Source organism: Strix uralensis, chromosome 16 (genome assembly GCF_047716275.1).
Source record: "Strix uralensis isolate ZFMK-TIS-50842 chromosome 16, bStrUra1, whole genome shotgun sequence".
Taxonomy (NCBI): domain Eukaryota; kingdom Metazoa; phylum Chordata; class Aves; order Strigiformes; family Strigidae; genus Strix; species Strix uralensis.
Window position 1 is genome coordinate 6,439,576 of NC_133987.1, and position 15,746 is coordinate 6,455,321.

The 15,746-nt window shown below is 53.7% G+C and overlaps 1 protein-coding gene across 1 annotated transcript; it reads right to left on the reverse strand.

Moving 5' to 3' along the window:
• Nucleotides 1-5,801: 5,801 nt before the first annotated feature.
• DRG2 (developmentally regulated GTP binding protein 2) lies at nucleotides 5,802-15,341 on the reverse strand. The gene is made up of 13 exons (XM_074886156.1): nucleotides 15,208-15,341; nucleotides 13,676-13,836; nucleotides 13,178-13,267; nucleotides 11,976-12,036; nucleotides 10,874-10,964; nucleotides 10,425-10,497; nucleotides 10,207-10,297; nucleotides 9,914-10,011; nucleotides 9,290-9,366; nucleotides 8,762-8,850; nucleotides 7,760-7,818; nucleotides 7,284-7,337; nucleotides 5,802-7,203 (listed from the first exon to the last, which is right to left on the reverse strand). Exons 1-13 carry the CDS (start codon nucleotides 15,269-15,271, stop codon nucleotides 7,117-7,119), a joined length of 1,095 nt encoding a protein of 364 aa, XP_074742257.1. The 5' UTR covers nucleotides 15,272-15,341; the 3' UTR covers nucleotides 5,802-7,116.
• Between the last annotated feature and the right edge of the window lie 405 nt (nucleotides 15,342-15,746).

The following is a 15,746-nucleotide window of genomic DNA, read 5'->3' on the forward strand; positions in this document are numbered from 1 at the left end:
CCCACAGGGGTACCCCCTGTGCCATGCCACACACGTTGAGTGCACGTGCAGGGTGCCATGCGTGCCCACCCGCAGCTGGCAAGGGGGTTTGTGTGTGCCACACGTGTGCCCTGCAGCAGTGCTGGCAGTGTGTTTGCACACACACGTGCTCAGGCGCAGGGTGACCACATCAAATGTTAATGCCAGGGCTGGATTCCTCCGGCTGTGGCTTCATAAAAGTTTAAGCAGCGGTGGTGGGAACTTGCTGCCCTGCGCAGATCACCTGCGGGCAGGGGTAGCACCCACTCCACCCCCTCGCAGGGGGTATTTGGGGATACCCAGCAACAGCAGCATCCAGCTGTGCAGCAGCTGGGGGGACCCAAAAACCAGCAGCAGTTGCTGGACCAGTTTGGTCCAGGACCAGGAGAGCCTCATGGCTGACACCTCATGGTCCTGTCCCTCCCTGCCACATTTGCAGCAGAGGAGGTATCAGCCACAATCTGACAGCTTCGGCCTCCTCCCTCTATTAATTTCCAAGCCAGAGACACCCTGGTGGGGTCTGGACAGAGGGAGGCTGCCCCGGAGCTGCAGGAAGAGCAGAGGGACGGAGCAGGAGCGGGGGCACCCTGCAGGTATCAGGAGAGGGTCTATGGCGTGACACGAGCGTGGGATCAAGTGGGAAAGAGCATCAGCAAAGCCCGAACATCGCCCCACAGGAGCCCCACCACAGCACAGCTCTGCCATCACAACTGTGCCATACGGGGACATCCCAGGCGCCTGGCGCACACCCCCGCCCCATCCCTCCTCCTGGCACGGGCACACAGAGCAACGCCTGGGCACCACGATGTGGCGGGGAACCACCACGGTCACGGTCACGGTCCCTCCCTCAGCTGCTGGCAGCGAGCAAGGGGGTACCCGGCTGGTGAGAAGCTGCTGCAGGTCCCCACCTCTATCCCACTGCCCTTGGTGGTCCCTACCTCTGTTCCCACCATCCTCAGCAGGGCAGGGGAGGGACTGGGGGTGCTCTCCGTGCCCTGCGGCACTGGCACAGCTCCCCGTGGCATTGCTGTGCCTGTGGTACCTGCCCACGATAAGGGTTCTCTGAGAGGAAACGTGGAGGAAGGGAGAACAGGAGAGAGCAGGCAGCCTGGCCTCGACCCATCCCACGCAGGGGCTGCCTTCCACGGCCCCAGCCCCCATACGGAACCCCCCCACACCTCCCCGGGTTCTTCATCCACAGGCACAGCGATCACCTGCCCTTAGCACGGCAGAGCTGGGGAAGGGGCATTCAAGCCCAGGCGCAGCGGGATGGTGTTAGACACTGTGGGGTGGAGAGGGAAGAGCTATGAACCCCAAACCGTGGGGCACCCACACTTGGAGGCTGTTTTTCCAGGGTTTGCATCCAGCAAAAGGACAGGAGAGGGACCCTGGGTGCAAAACGTGGCAGCAGGTGGTTCCCTGGGGTGGCGATGGGGACCAGGGCTCTGGAAGAAGATGCCCAGAGCATCCTCTGACCCTGTCACCCCTGAACGGATCCAGCCACGTGGCTGAGCCAGGAAAAGCCACCTCACCCCAGGGACATGGCCCAGTGCAGCCCCTGTCCGACCGCCGCAGCCCTGGGCCGTGCCAGGGCGCAGAAAGAAGAGGGAGAATTTGGCCACCGTGGTTCTGCTTCGCCCGCCCCAGCCCAGCGCGACGCGCGGCTGCCCGGGACCGTACCTTTGGGCCCGCGGCATCGGTGGGGCAGAGCTCCCGGGGCGGCAGCTCCGCCGTCTCCAGGCAGGTCTGCGGTCACCAGCCGGCCCCGGGTCCGCTTACAACCTGTTTCCAGTTACAGCCGGAGCAGGGCTCTGTGCCACAGCTCTGTGCCATCGCACCGTGCCATGCCAGCCCCACCACAGCCATGGCCTCACGGGAGCTCCGTGCCCCCCAGCCCCATGGAGTCAGCCCGGCTGACCAGGCACCTCCCAGCCGCGACATCTCTCCTCGCATCCCCTTCCCCGTCATCAGTTCGGTGCCATTGTGCATCCACTTGCCAACAGGCAGCCCTGCCCCAGCTCTCGCCGCTCCAGCCACGAGCCCCAGGGCTACCGGGAACACAGAAATAGGCTGGAGCCTTCTAGGAATGATTGGTGGGGCAGCAGCACAGCCCTCCAAGTCTCTCCTTGCTCCCCTGAGCACCCATCGCACCCCTAAACCGCCTTAATTTTCACCCCCTCCAGTTCATCCCTCTGAACTGAGGCCTGGGACCCAGCATCTCCCAGGCAATGTGCCCCATATCCCTCCCCACCGGCTGCTGCCTGACACCACGAGCTGCCCGCAAGGGAGGCGTTATGGGGAGGAGAGAGGCTGGGGCAGACGCTGGAAGCAGAGATCAGCTGGGCACCACACGGCCTGAGCTTAGAGCTGGCAGGTAGCCAGGAACACTGGCTGGTGGCCTTGGAGCCAGGTCACAGCCCTGCGCCACCGCCTTGGCCCCGGAGCCCAGCCCAAGGGCCCCCCAGAGTTTGGCTGCAGGGCCAGGAAGCTTTCCTGGGGTAAAACAGCCCTGAGGTAAAAGGAATTTGGGGAAGGGGTGGTAGGAGACATGGGGCAGCGGCACGTGGGGAGGGAGTGAGTGTTTAGGGGAGGAAGTTCTGCTCTGGAGGGCAGTGGGAACGCTGGGACCATGGGGAAGGTGGGATGAGGGGGGATAAAGGCAGCGAGCAGACAGGGACAATCGGAGACGAGAGGACACCGTACGCCCTGACCCGGAGGAGCCGAGCCCCACACCACAGCCTTTGCGTAAGAACCAACATCACACCCCAAGTTCCCTCCCTGGTCCTTCCCACTCTGGCCTCCACAAGCCCAAGGGACGTGCCTCCCGGCTGGGGGACTCACAGCCACTCACCTGGGGTAGCCTAGCTCGCCCGCATGGCACTGGGCCGGCTCGGCACTGCCTGCAGTCCCCAGCTCTTGGCCTCTCTCCCCGCCGGGGCCCGTCACTCCCCCTGCAGCCACAGGACCATATTTGCTGCACGGCAGCTGCAGGCTGCTGCTCTCCAATGCATATTTGATGACTGCTATTATTCTCATCTCCACTCATGAGCGGAGGGACGGGAGCTAATCTTCCCTCCGCAGAGCTTGGGGAGCGTCAGGGAGGGAGCGGCTGGAGGGGCAGCCAGCTCCGGTCCCCCTCCCCTCATCCCGTGGTCCCCATCCCTTCTCCCCCAGTGACGCGGCTGGACAGTCCCCACAGCCCCTTTTCCTCCTGGGACCGCAGATCTCAGTGTCACAAACCCCAGATGTGACCAGCCAGTGAGTGGCCCTGACCCATTCCTGCCTCCAAAGTGATGCAAATTTAAGAGGAATCACATGGGGGTGGACATACACACAAACGCCCTCACGCCCCTCGCCAAAGTAGAGCAACCAGCTCCCGAGGCCGGGCACAGAAAAGGGATCTGGACACCCACCACCCCAACAACACCGACCACCCTCTCCTTGGGGCGAGCAGGGCGTTCCCACCCGCCTTCCCACAGCATCCGAGATCTGCAGGCCAAAAAGCCTCAGAAAAGCTTCATCCCCCTCCTCCTCCTCCAGCACTGGACTCCTCCAGCACACCAAACTGGGGACCACTTTCCAGCAGCTCCCCCAAACCCAGGGGCAGGGAGAGCATCCTGCTGCACCACCCGAGCCGGGAGAACCTCCGCTCCCTTCTCCTCCACGCAGACACGTCCCTGCCGTAATGCGGTGGGTATTTATTATGCTGATTCCTCAGAAAGCGAGGGCTTAACTGCAAATTACAATCAATAGCCCCAATCCCCGAGGGGCAGGTTCATCATTTAGCAGGCGCAACCAGAGGAATTCAAAACTATTTGCCAGCCATAAATCCTCCTCTCCGCAGCCTCCCGAGCCAGCCCCACACAATGCGCGATGGCTGGTTGGGGTGACCCTTGTCAGCATTTGAAACAATTAAGCTGTCACTGCGGATCGTGACTCTTATATACAGCCCTGAGCAGCACTTTAAGATGTCAGCGTGATGGGGTGAGGGAAGCTGGCTGAGGCGAGCCCGCCGCAGTAACTGTCTCTCATTGAATTAAATGAATGTATTTGGAGTCAGAGTCTCTTTTTATTACCTTGCAAACGATTCCTGACTAAATTAAATTATAAAAGGAGTGTTCAGCCAATCAAACCTGCTTGATTGCCTGGAACAGGCATTTTAAACAGAGCACGCCTCAGGCCGTCGCTGTTTCCAGGACTAGATGGAGGGTGGCTGATGGACTGGATCGAAGCCGATCCACCCCGCCTCACACCTGGAGCGCGGCTCAGCAGCGATGCACGGCCACACTCGGCGAGCAAAGCGGGGCCCAGGGACAGGGCAGGATCCGTGCAGCCCTCCTGGAGCGGGGCACAGAGCTAATGAAACCGTAGTCGGCTGAGAGAGCAGAGGAATAGCAGGGGGCTGCGGCGCAGAGGAGCAAACCGCCAGCCCGGCTGCGGAGGGCGGCTTTCTCCGAGCAGCATCCGGCCTTCCCTCGTGCATGAGGAAAATGCAGCGTGCTGCTCTGCAGGGGGGGCAAACCCACAGCTCATGCCTGCAACCGCCCCCCATCCTCCTGGACAGAAAAAAGCTTTTCTCCAAACACACTCAGCAAGGAGGCTCTGAGCACATCTCCCTTCCCGAGCTCCCCCATGGAGCCAGCGAGGGGTCTTGGCTGATTCCATAAACCTCAGGAGGCTCCGGCACAATCCTAATGCTGCAGCAGATTTCCCCCCTGCCCTTAGGACCTTGCTTTCTCAGGATTCGGAAAGATCTTCAGGCAAACCTGCTCCTGCACTGAACTGCAATGTTTGCAGCTTTTAACGTTAGTGCAGAACAATTAGGGAAGCCGTCTGGAAGAATGAACACTGCAATTAAACGCACGCATTTTCAAATACAGCTATAAACCTGCCTGCGAAAAAGCTACTCTCACTAAAAAAAGAAGTCAGCTTCTTCTGGCTTCACTATTTTTACTTCATCCCCATTCCAAATTTAATCATGTCTCCGTTCATTCTGAACAGGATAAAATGCCCAATTTCCTAAATGAAGAGTAAGGCTAATTAGACAGAGGGCTTTTTAACGATGGCACGCTAGACTAGTCAATTTGAAACCCAAACACACTGAGAGGTAGGCACTAACCAACCAAGGACGTGTTTTAGCAGGTAATACTGTGCATTTCAGCAAGCACCAACCATTTCCCCAGCTCCACACACTACCTGGCCGAAGGACGAAGCCCAGTCAGCAGCTCTGGCTGCCCGGCCGCGTGCCCGGGCTTGGCAGGCTCCTGGGTTTGGAGTGAAAAAGTCAAAAAACTCAGGGACACAATGAAACCAAAGGAACTCTTTGTGCGGGCAGCTCTGCCTGTGCAACCTTCACAGGAAATTTAAAGGGCAAATTAATGTGCTGGAACGGCATCCCACCCAATTCACACAGAGAAGCGCCTGCTTTCTGCAGCCAGCTCAGGCATAATGCGGCTAATTTGGAGCTCATTCTCCGTTAGCCGCCACCGCGGTCGGGATTTGCTCTGCACTCCAGCTGTGAACAAAGCCAGGGACAGGGAAGGGAACTTACAGAGTTCAAAGTCACCTTCTTAGCCTGGGTATTGTGTATAATATCTATTTATCTCCCATCACACCTCATCAAGTCCCCTCCAGCCTCAAAGCCCTCTTGCAGACGCTTCACAATCTATTCCCCCGCTAAAACCTCCTGCAACAGCATCCAGGATTCCTCAGATGGCCGAAGGGAAAAGACAGAGTTAGAAAACACACCAAACCGTCTACCCACTGCAGGCAGACATCCGCAGTTCACATGAAATAGCAACTTTTATTTTCTCAAATAAAATAATCCTTCCATTTCTGCTCGATCAGTGTGTGAGGGGTGGGGAGGAGCACTGAAGAGAGGGAAGGAGCCCTGCTCAGACAAGTTTGCTATCAGACCTGTCCTCACAGTTAAGAATCCACATCAGACCGAACCCTTTTTCAATGAAAGAAAATAAAAGCTATTGGCAACTCTTGATCCCAGAAGGAAAGAGCTGTTCTCTATCAGGCACTCTGAATTGTTTAGCATCAATACTCAATGAAAAAGCATAATTAGAAAAATCCCGGATTTCTGATGATAAAATTTCCAGACAAGCAACAATGTTTAACAGGGCTGGGGTAAAACCCACGGCATGGGATGGTACCTTGAGCTCAAAGAGCTGTTACTGGAATTTAGGAGCATGACTGAGAAAGAAGGGGCTCCCCAGCAATACTCCTGGGGACTAACGGGCAGGACAAGAGCAAAGGAAGAAACTCCCAGGACAGCTCCTGGGACGAGTGATATGCCAGAAGTGAGTCCTCACTGCAGACTCTGGCTCTTTGATCGTACCCTGCTGCAGTTTGGTCAGGTTCATCGTTCGTTAACAAGGTTTCATTTCTCATCTCTCTCAGTACCAGTTGGACCAGGATGTCCTACAAACCGGACTGCAGAGCTAAGGAGAGGCACAGAGTGCCACATTCTAGTGTTAATTGAGGTGGGACCGTTACAAATTCACGGGGGGTTGTCTCAGATGAAGAGACTCAAGTCTCCAACAGTGAAAGCTGCAGAGACAACGTGTCCAATAAGCAGGGGAGGAAGAACTTTGTTTCTGTTTCACATCAGTGCTTAAATTAAGTGAACGGATAAGTAGCAAAGCATCAGCAATGTTTTCTCAGCCCTGGCTTCCCTGTCCCAAAGCACAGGGCCAGATTTGTTCACACAAACCCATAAACTCCCCACTGGTAGATCGACACATGGATCCATGCGCAAACCCTACTAGGGGCAGGACACTGCTGGCTGTGGGAACTGTGTCCTAGGAAAACTGGCTCCTTTTTTATTTTTAAGTAACATTACTTCACCTGAAATGCTGCAAGATGAAAACCCACCTTCCTCATCCCCACCTGCAAGTACAGTAGCCTCATTTTCTGCCTTTCTCCAAGACAAGGAGCTTCACAGAAGCTTTCTTGCTTTCTTGGCTCCGGAACACGTCTCCCTTTTTCTTTTCCTTTTTTTTTTTTTCCTTTTTTTTTTTGTTTTGTTTTGCTTTTATGTGGTCAGTTCCGATTCTAGTGATCCAAGACAAGGCCAGGCACCAAAGAGGGTTACTTCTTTACGATCTGAATGACATCTTCATGCTCCATCATATGGGTTAAGCCCACTCTTTGAGGGCTGTATTTTGTGCTCGTCCCCTTTAAAGCAAAAGGGGGAGAAGGGTTAGAAGACCAGAGACACCCAAGGACAGGGATTTCATCTGCTGTTAAACACTTACCCACACCAAGGCATATTTGAACTGGCTGGCTAAGGATCTGTGAATTCGATGGCACTGCAAGACAGACAGACAGCGGGGGAGGCAGTTCAATGACACCACTTTGCAAACAACTTGCTCAATATCCAGGAACTAGAAACAACTCAGGTCTGTCAGAAATTACAACAGTGACTTTAGGAGCCAGTTAACAGCACTTGAAAGAATAGAGAACAGACACATGGGAATCACCAGTCCACATAAAGCCCCATTCCACCTCTTGCATGTGCTTTTTCACTGGACTGCATTAAGTAATTTTTTTTTAACCTTTCATAGCAGCTAGGAAAGCAACCTGAGGCAGGCAGCATCAGTAAAGATAAAAAAAGGAGAAGCCCAACTAAACACTGACATGTCCCAAGCTTTACAAAGCACAAATCACAGCAGGCTCCAAGAGGAACCTGCCTTCTGCAGACAAGGAAACATAAAAGATGCAGAGAACTTACCACATGCTCCACAGAGGCCCCTTTCCGTAGAATAATGGCATCTGTAAAGTCTGGTCTCTCTGTGGAGAAGCAGGAGGGAAAAAAAAAGCATTTGATTTCCATCAAGTGTGTTCCAATATGCTGACACCATCTCACACTGCCTTGTGCTTACTACTCCCAGGTTCCTCCTCCCGTTACCTGTTCTGTCTGGGAGCTGGCAAGTGTATCCGGGTACTTGAAAGCATCAAATCAGTTCTGTAGGCACGCCAGTACCCACAGGTACAGTTACCCACGCCACACAGTCAAGAGCTTCCTCACAACCCACCTGCTCCAACTCCATTCCAAATACTTGACTTACGGGAAACAGAACCACCCGAGTCAAAACACACCTGCACAAGTAAAACCAAACTACTCTGCAGTTTTCTGTAAAATCCCCAAGATTTCAGAGCTTAACAAGCTCATAGAAAGTTCCTTAATCTCCTCACATCCACCCAAGTTCAGAGTCATAGCTGATCACAACCAAACAGGAACAAGTTATAGACGTGCCTTCATCACTGGGAGAAGCTGCAAGGGAATTACAAAGCAAAAGGTGGATCAGAGACACTCCTGAGCCTCAGGAGCCTGGCATGGGAATCACCAAACCTCCCACAGCAGGAACAGGAGATGTCTTCTGGGTAGATATGGGCTGAACAGTTCATCAAAGTGTGCATAACAAGGAAGAAAGCTGTGAACTTGCACACTATTTCCTTATATCATCATGGAAAGTCTTATGAAAATTCAGCTCTTCTAGCACAGAGAGAGTAAAAGGGCCATGGTGGGGTACACGCATGGCTGGATCAGATGGAACAGAAAGTATTTCTCAAGGGCTGAAAGCTGGTTAGGGAGAGCATAATTACAGCATTTTGAAGACACAAGAGATCGCTGACAGCCAGGCATCCGAGCCCCGCTGGCAGCCTCTCTGCCTTTGATGAGCAGCAGCCCTTTGTGCCTGTCAAAGCTCCTGTTCAGCTAATGGTCACTTACGTCCTCGTTTCTTGGTGTAGATGCAGGTAAGTGCCAGGTATTCCCAGAGCTTCTCCAGCAAGTAATCCAGGTTCAGTTTCATGCCACAGCTGCAAAACACCAGGAACATCCGTGTTTACTGCTGTTGTGATTTAGAGATCCAGAAGAACAAGGTGAAACATCTTATTAAAGTGCCAGGGAACTGGGGGAGAAGTCTTTAATGAGGCCAGTAAAAGAAAAACACAAGGTGAAATAAATAGAGCTTTCAGAAGGGCAAGCAGCTTTGAAGAAACAAAGCCCCTGCCAGATATATCAGCACTTCTAAGGAAACAAGCTGGACTGGCTTACTCTGCCCGGCAGACTGTGGAGAAGCCAAGCAGCCTGCCTCTCCCGGGGAAGGAGGCCTGGAAAAAGCTGCCCAGCAGCTCTGCTTCTTACCCCAACAGCTACAGGCAGCCCTGGGAGAAGCCCCTTCTTGGAAGAAGCTGGAGAAAGAGGTGTGAAACGAACCACCACACCATCCGGGCCGGTGCATCAGGCAGTTCCTACCTGATTACAACACTGTGGGGTCTCCGAGCAAGACGATCCACTTCCTCCATAGATATCTGGTCAATCTTGTTATAAACCTAAGTCAGAGGAAGAACAACACACCCTTTAGGAAGTCAATTCAGCAATGCTGCAAGGAAGCAAGACATGCAGATATAACGAGAGAGTTCCAGCATCTGAAACAGAAACTGTCAGGCAGAGGACAAGCCAAGGCTCATAGTAAAATAAACTGTTAAAATTCAGAAGCTGAAATGTAAGTTTGAGCCTTTTCAAGTTCATTACAGAGCCAGGCGCTCTCAGATGGAGCCGTTAAGTGACCTCTGGCACAAGGGACAGCCCAGCAGTGAGAAGCCAAGCGCAGAGCTCACAGGAATTGCAAACCCCAGGTGCCCAGCACAGGCAGCGCGAGCTGCTCCACGGCAGGCAGCCACAAGAGGGCACAGGGAACTCACGCAGAGTACAGCCGCACACGGAAAGCTTGTAAAAAGCTCCCTGTTGAGCTCTGCTTTCCACCTCTTAAACCCCAAACCGTGACTGCTGTAGGAACCAGGGAGACCCAGAGTTTCCTTCAGCACAGAATGGAGATGCTCGGCGCGGCAGAAGGCAGGCTGCTGCCGAGATACTCACGTAGAGGCATGGCATGTAGACCCTGTTGCCTACAATCACGTCAATGAACTCATCAGGGGAACAATCCTCTCTGAAGAGGACCTCAGCATTGAAGATTTCTGAGGTGAACGTTGTCAAGGCCCAAATCCCGACACATTTACACACCGCTGGGAGCCAGCGGGCTGAGCCTGATTGCGAAAGCCCGTTGTCAACCCAGCAAGCAGCAAAGACAGAGCAAGGCTGTCCCACAGCAGGTACCACTTGACTCACGAGCTGCTGACGGCTTAAGGGTCTCCCATTTTAGGAAAGGATACTATATTCATGGAGGATGAGCTGCACCAACTTCTCGGAGCACTGAGTCAACGTGACAGTTGAGTTGAAGGAGATACCTCCACCCTTCTTCGGCTGCAGGGAGGTAATAAAGCAACTTAAGAACAGTCTGCAAAATCCACAACCCCCCCTTCAGTCTGTCCAGCACAAGAGGCAGCACACAGCAACCTCAGCTTTGAGGAGGCAGCCCAGGAAACCTCACCTTGAAGTAGATATTTGGTTTGCTTTTGTTCAGCCGGATTCCTACAGATTCCAGTTCTTTCTCCAGCAAGGCCCTGCAGGGACACTGCACATTAGTGCCTGTGAGACCAAGAGTAGTCAGGCAACCCCCATACTTTTCCTTTCTGACCACCACATTGATACAACTTTGCTGTAAGCTTTCACTACGACCTAAAAAACACAGCTAATGCAGGACAGTCTGTGGTGGAAATCTAGGCTGACATCTCTGTCTCTGGACAGCCATCCTGTGGGAATGATCTTTCAGCCTAGAGGCCCAAGCCAGTTAGCTAGCGTGCTTCTGATGGAGTACAACCTCCATGTCATACTCAAGTACCAGTTCCCCAACATGCACGGGACACAACACTTCAGGGAGTTGGCATCTTTTCTGGGCGTGTGGGAACCCCTGAACCTGGCCCACCAGCCCACACTCACCTCTGGACTTCACCCTTTGTGGCATCCAGCATCATAATAACAACGTCTGCTGTCCTGGCCACCGCTATCACCTGCCGACCTCTGCCCTTCCCTGAGAAGAGAGGAGATGGCCGTACATCAGCAAGAGAAACCAGTTACGAATTCTGCGACAGACAGGGCCTCCTGCCCTGCACAGCTGCTTGGAAGCAAGGAAAAAGATCCTGCAGTGCTGTACTGGCTGCAGTCAGCTGCTGGGGGGCCCGGAGTGAGCATATCTGGTCCATCCATGCTGTCTAATGGCCAGCACAAGCCCTAACAAATACTCTTTGCTGCTGCTGCTCCACCACAGGCTATGTGAGCTAGTGTAAATCTAACATGAAGCTAGTGTAAAGCTATCCAAGTATGGCTGCACGGGTGGAAATGACATCTCTGTCAGCGGGACAGACACCCCCAGACACGTGCAACGGTAGCAGCTCCAGGCAGCAGAGCCAGCTTATCCAGAACAGGGATGTGGGCCCTGTGATACATGTACTTTCTGGTCAAAAAAAAAAAAAAAAAGAGACCTTATTAACCAGGCCATGCTCCTCCAAGAAGAGATCATTAGGAGATTTTTCCAGTTTCCTAAGGCATGTTCTGACATGAATTTCCTACGTTTTATAAGGCATTTTCTGACACAACTAGCCAATCAGGATAATGATGAAGCAGAGGGACAAAGCCAACACCTCTTCCCAGAATCAGGAGTCATGGGAGGACTGGCAGGAACTCAGGGAATTAGTCAAAAGAGGTTACTGTTTAGCTGTAATTTCCCCCTCCGCCTCTCTAGCATCTTTCTTTAGATTTCCTCCGTACCAGAAAACAGATGAGCAAGATAACACTCACGCAAGAAGGTGAGAAGTGACTGGCTTGCTTTGGCTCCCACCTCCAGAAAAGCATCTTTCTGCTACATATAGAACCTTACGTGGGCTCAGGGATAAGAATCGTGCCTCACATAAGATCAGGGACTCTAAAATCTGGAAAGCCAATGCGGGAACTATTGGCCCAGGAAACCTGCTAATGTTTGAGACACCCAGGTACACTATTGAGAGCAAATCCCTACTTTACACGAACACCGAGATCAGCCAACCTTGTGCCGCTCCTTCAATGATTCCAGGCAGATCCAGCAGCTGAATATTGGCTCCTTTGTACTGAAAAGGAAACAGAAGGACAGAAAGTTGAAAGCCTTGCGCAGGGCACCTGAGCTGCCTCAAAAGCCAAGCATGTGCTGGAGTCCAAAGCCTGCAGAGAGCAGAACTGAATGAACCTGACAGAGCAGGACAAGTTTGCACAAAGCTGATTTTTGTCGAGGTAACCTCCCGAGTGTTTCCTATGAAGCTGTGGTACGTTAGGTCCTGACCTCCTAAAGCATCACGTGATTGCAGTTTGACAAAGCACCAGGAAATCAGCACAACAGTCACATTATCCTGAGCTGGTGAAATGGAAAGGAAAAAATCCTTGCTTTCTTGGTCTAACGAGAAAACACAGTAACAAGCAAGCATCACCACCTCTTACTGAGGTGGCTCAGAACTATTCAGACATGTTGCAGGTCTTACAGTACCAGGAAATAACAGGCAACTTTCATCCATCAGATCTGCAGGGGCATCAGCTTTCAAGCTATTGTTGCAGTGAAGTCCTCAGGAACGGTTTCAGTGACTGACTGCAGCTCACAGCTGCGTTTGGATGCGTTACAATATTTGTGTTCGTTTTAACACCAATACGGTTACTTTCATTATTTAACTCCACTTGCAATTCTGACCCAGATTTTCTCATTACTCTTGGACACTTTTCAGTTTGATGCCCTTTATCATTTGCTTTACTGATGGATGCTTAGGCCACCACTAATAAAACTCCTCAAGGACAGGAGTAGTTGTATTTTCTTTCCAAATTGATCACAGTACAGATTGCCTCTTTTAAAGCTTCATTAAAAACAAATCTGTCAAGGTTTCCAGCCATCTGGTCAATGGCGCCAATAGCGGCTATAAAAAATTCAGTTGAGAATTGTCGTACTGCTCTGGTCAGTCAAACGGCAGCATATGAAACCCCCATCAGGCAGTCAATCCTGAAGAGTTATGTAGCCTAGGGAAGTGCTAAATCAGCACTGCAGGTTGCAGAAGACCTGATACCGCAAGCACTCAAGACCTCCCAGAGTTGAAAGCAGAAGTCAGCAGAGACCTTTGGATATCGCTGCTTCTCAGTGGTAGCGCGAGTGTAACTGGTGTAAACAAACACATTTACACGTCTGGGTTTCTTACCACCACTCTGTGCTGAAGGAAGGAGAATCCTACTTACTTCTATGACTCCTGGGATACACGTCAGGGTTGTGAACTCGTAAGACGCAGCTTCACTGGCAGTTGAGGTCATTAAACTCAAAAACGTGGACTGAAACGCAAGAGATCAGCATCACTAGATACGTAAATAAAAGCACGGGTAAGCGTTCAGCAAAACAAGCAACATCAAATTGTTCCTCAGCTTTTAGAAGTCGTGTTGTGGCTGTTCCAGGCACAAGGACTGAAGCGGTGATGGGACAAGCCAGCGTTTCTGCTGAACGAAGGTAAATCCCACACTCTCACTTATTTTCTCAGCAGTGCTGTGGCTGGGCGAGACGACGTTTCGGGCTGTTACCACAGGGCACCGCGCACAGGATGAAGGAGCATTCCCCTAGCTCTAACTTTCTGTTAAATCACGGCAAGAAGGTGAAAGACGGAGAGAAGATGGATGTCTGCTTTACAGCCACTGCTAACCACAAACCTGGAAACACACCTGTGGTTAACGCAGACACTCACTGACCTTACCCACAGAAGGAAAACCGATCAGCGCCACCCGGGCATCTCCAGATTTCATCACATCGAAGCCTTCTCCTTTGGCAGCCGAGGATTTGGAGGGTTCTAGCAACTGAGCTCTGTATTTTGCAAGCTTTGCCTTCAGCAGGCCGAGGTGATACTCAGTGGCTGGAATAGCACAAACACAACAATTGGTTGTCAGAAAGTTGCCAATAATTCACTTCTAGCAATAAGAACCTTCCTAAAAAGAAACACCACGGATCTCAGTCAGCGTCTTAAGCACTGCCACGCACACGAGCTGCCCCCCAGGCATTCTGTAACCTTTTGAAATATTGGCCACTGAGAGCAAACCTTCTGGTATCCTGCACAGAAAGTCAGACTCGAGGGAAATAGGCAGCCAAAAAATCCCCGAGTAAAAGGAACAAGCCAGAGGGAGAGCAGGTGCAGGAACGAACGGGTGAAGGGAGCCAGTTAAGGAGGGAGAGATCACAGCGGGAACGGCCGCTCCTGGGCAAAGGCCCCTCCTTACACCCAGTCACAGTCAACGCTGCAAAGATGCAAGATTTTTTTTTTTTTCCCCGTTGCTCTTGACAAGTGTTAAAAGACACATTTAACTTGGAGCTCATGTGTGTTAAAGTACTTTATTGACTTATTCTTAGCAAAACACTTGATACAGAAAAAAAGAAGGTAGTTGCTTCCCTTTGTAACAGGGAAAGGCAAGAAACCCAGGAGATTATGGGTTTTACTATTTTTCCTTCCCATTATTTACCACGGCCTAAAGCCTCCTGGAGCAGCAAGGTGCTGAGGACCCGCTCTGTCAGAGCCCGAGGGGAGCTCTGCTCCCCGGTGCCCTCTTTAAGTTAAGGCATTCAACCAGCAGCTCGGGGACCCCTCAGCAGAGGGCCCAGGGCCCCCCCCGCGCCAGCAGCACTTGGGGTCCTCGGCACAGCTCCGAGGAGAGCCGGGGGTGCTCCCAGGGCTCCGGATCACCCCGGACGGGATGCGGGGAAAGAAGGCAGCTTGCCAGGAGGGGCAGCCCCCCACACCTCCCCAGCCTCTCGGCTCACCCTGCTCTCTCAACCCCCCCCATCCAGACTCTTGTACCCCCCCCTTCACAAACCACCCCACAGACCCCCTCCCCCATGGTGCAGACAGTCACCTCTTCCCCCAGCCCCCCCATAACCCACCAGCCCCTCACACACCCCCCACACCCCCCCTCCAAGGGCTCTGCCCCTCTAATATCCCCCAGATACCTCAGCCCCCGCTCGCCCCCCATCATCTCTTCCCCCAAACCCCCTCCCAGCCCCCCCATAACCCACCAGCCCCTCACACACACCCCGCACCCCTTCTCTAAGGGTTCTGCCCCTCCGGTATCCCCAGATACCTCAGACCCCGCCCGCCCCCCGTCATCTCTTCCCCCAAACCCCCTCCCAGCCCCGCCATAACCCACCAGCCCCCCAGCCCCTCACTCACACCCCCCCTCAAGGGCTCTGTCCCTCCGCTATCCCCCAGCTACCTCAGCCCCCGCCCGCCCCCCACCTTTGTTCTTCTGCGTGCGGGCGATCTCCTTCTCGATCTCGGAGATCTTCTCCAGGATGCCCATGGCGGGGCCGGGCCCTTCCCGCTCCCCAGGCCCCTCTCACGCCGGAAGAGCCGCCGGCTCGTCCCGTCCGTCCCCCTCAGGCGTCCGGGCGCACCCCGGCGGCGGGCGGTGCTGTGCACCCGCCGCTGCGCTCCGGCCGCCTTCCCGCGCCCCGCGTTCCGCGTTCCGCCCGACCTCCCGCCTCGGGACACGGGTCGGGGGTGCCCACGGGCTCAGCGGGGAGCCGGCGGGCAGGGCGAGCTGCCCGGGAAATTGGGCTAGCGGGAGCCGCTTCTTAGGGAAAGCGCTAAGGAAGCAGGGGGGTTTCAGAGGGACCCCCCCCCTACCCCGCCGCCTCCCCACACCAGGCCTTGCCCCCTCCTGCTCCTCTAATTAAGGCCGGATCCTGCATTTGAGGCGATCAGCAGCTTGTTGGATTCCTGGAGAAGCCCTCGAGGGGGGCGATGAAGCACAGCTCTCCCCTGGAACCGAGAAA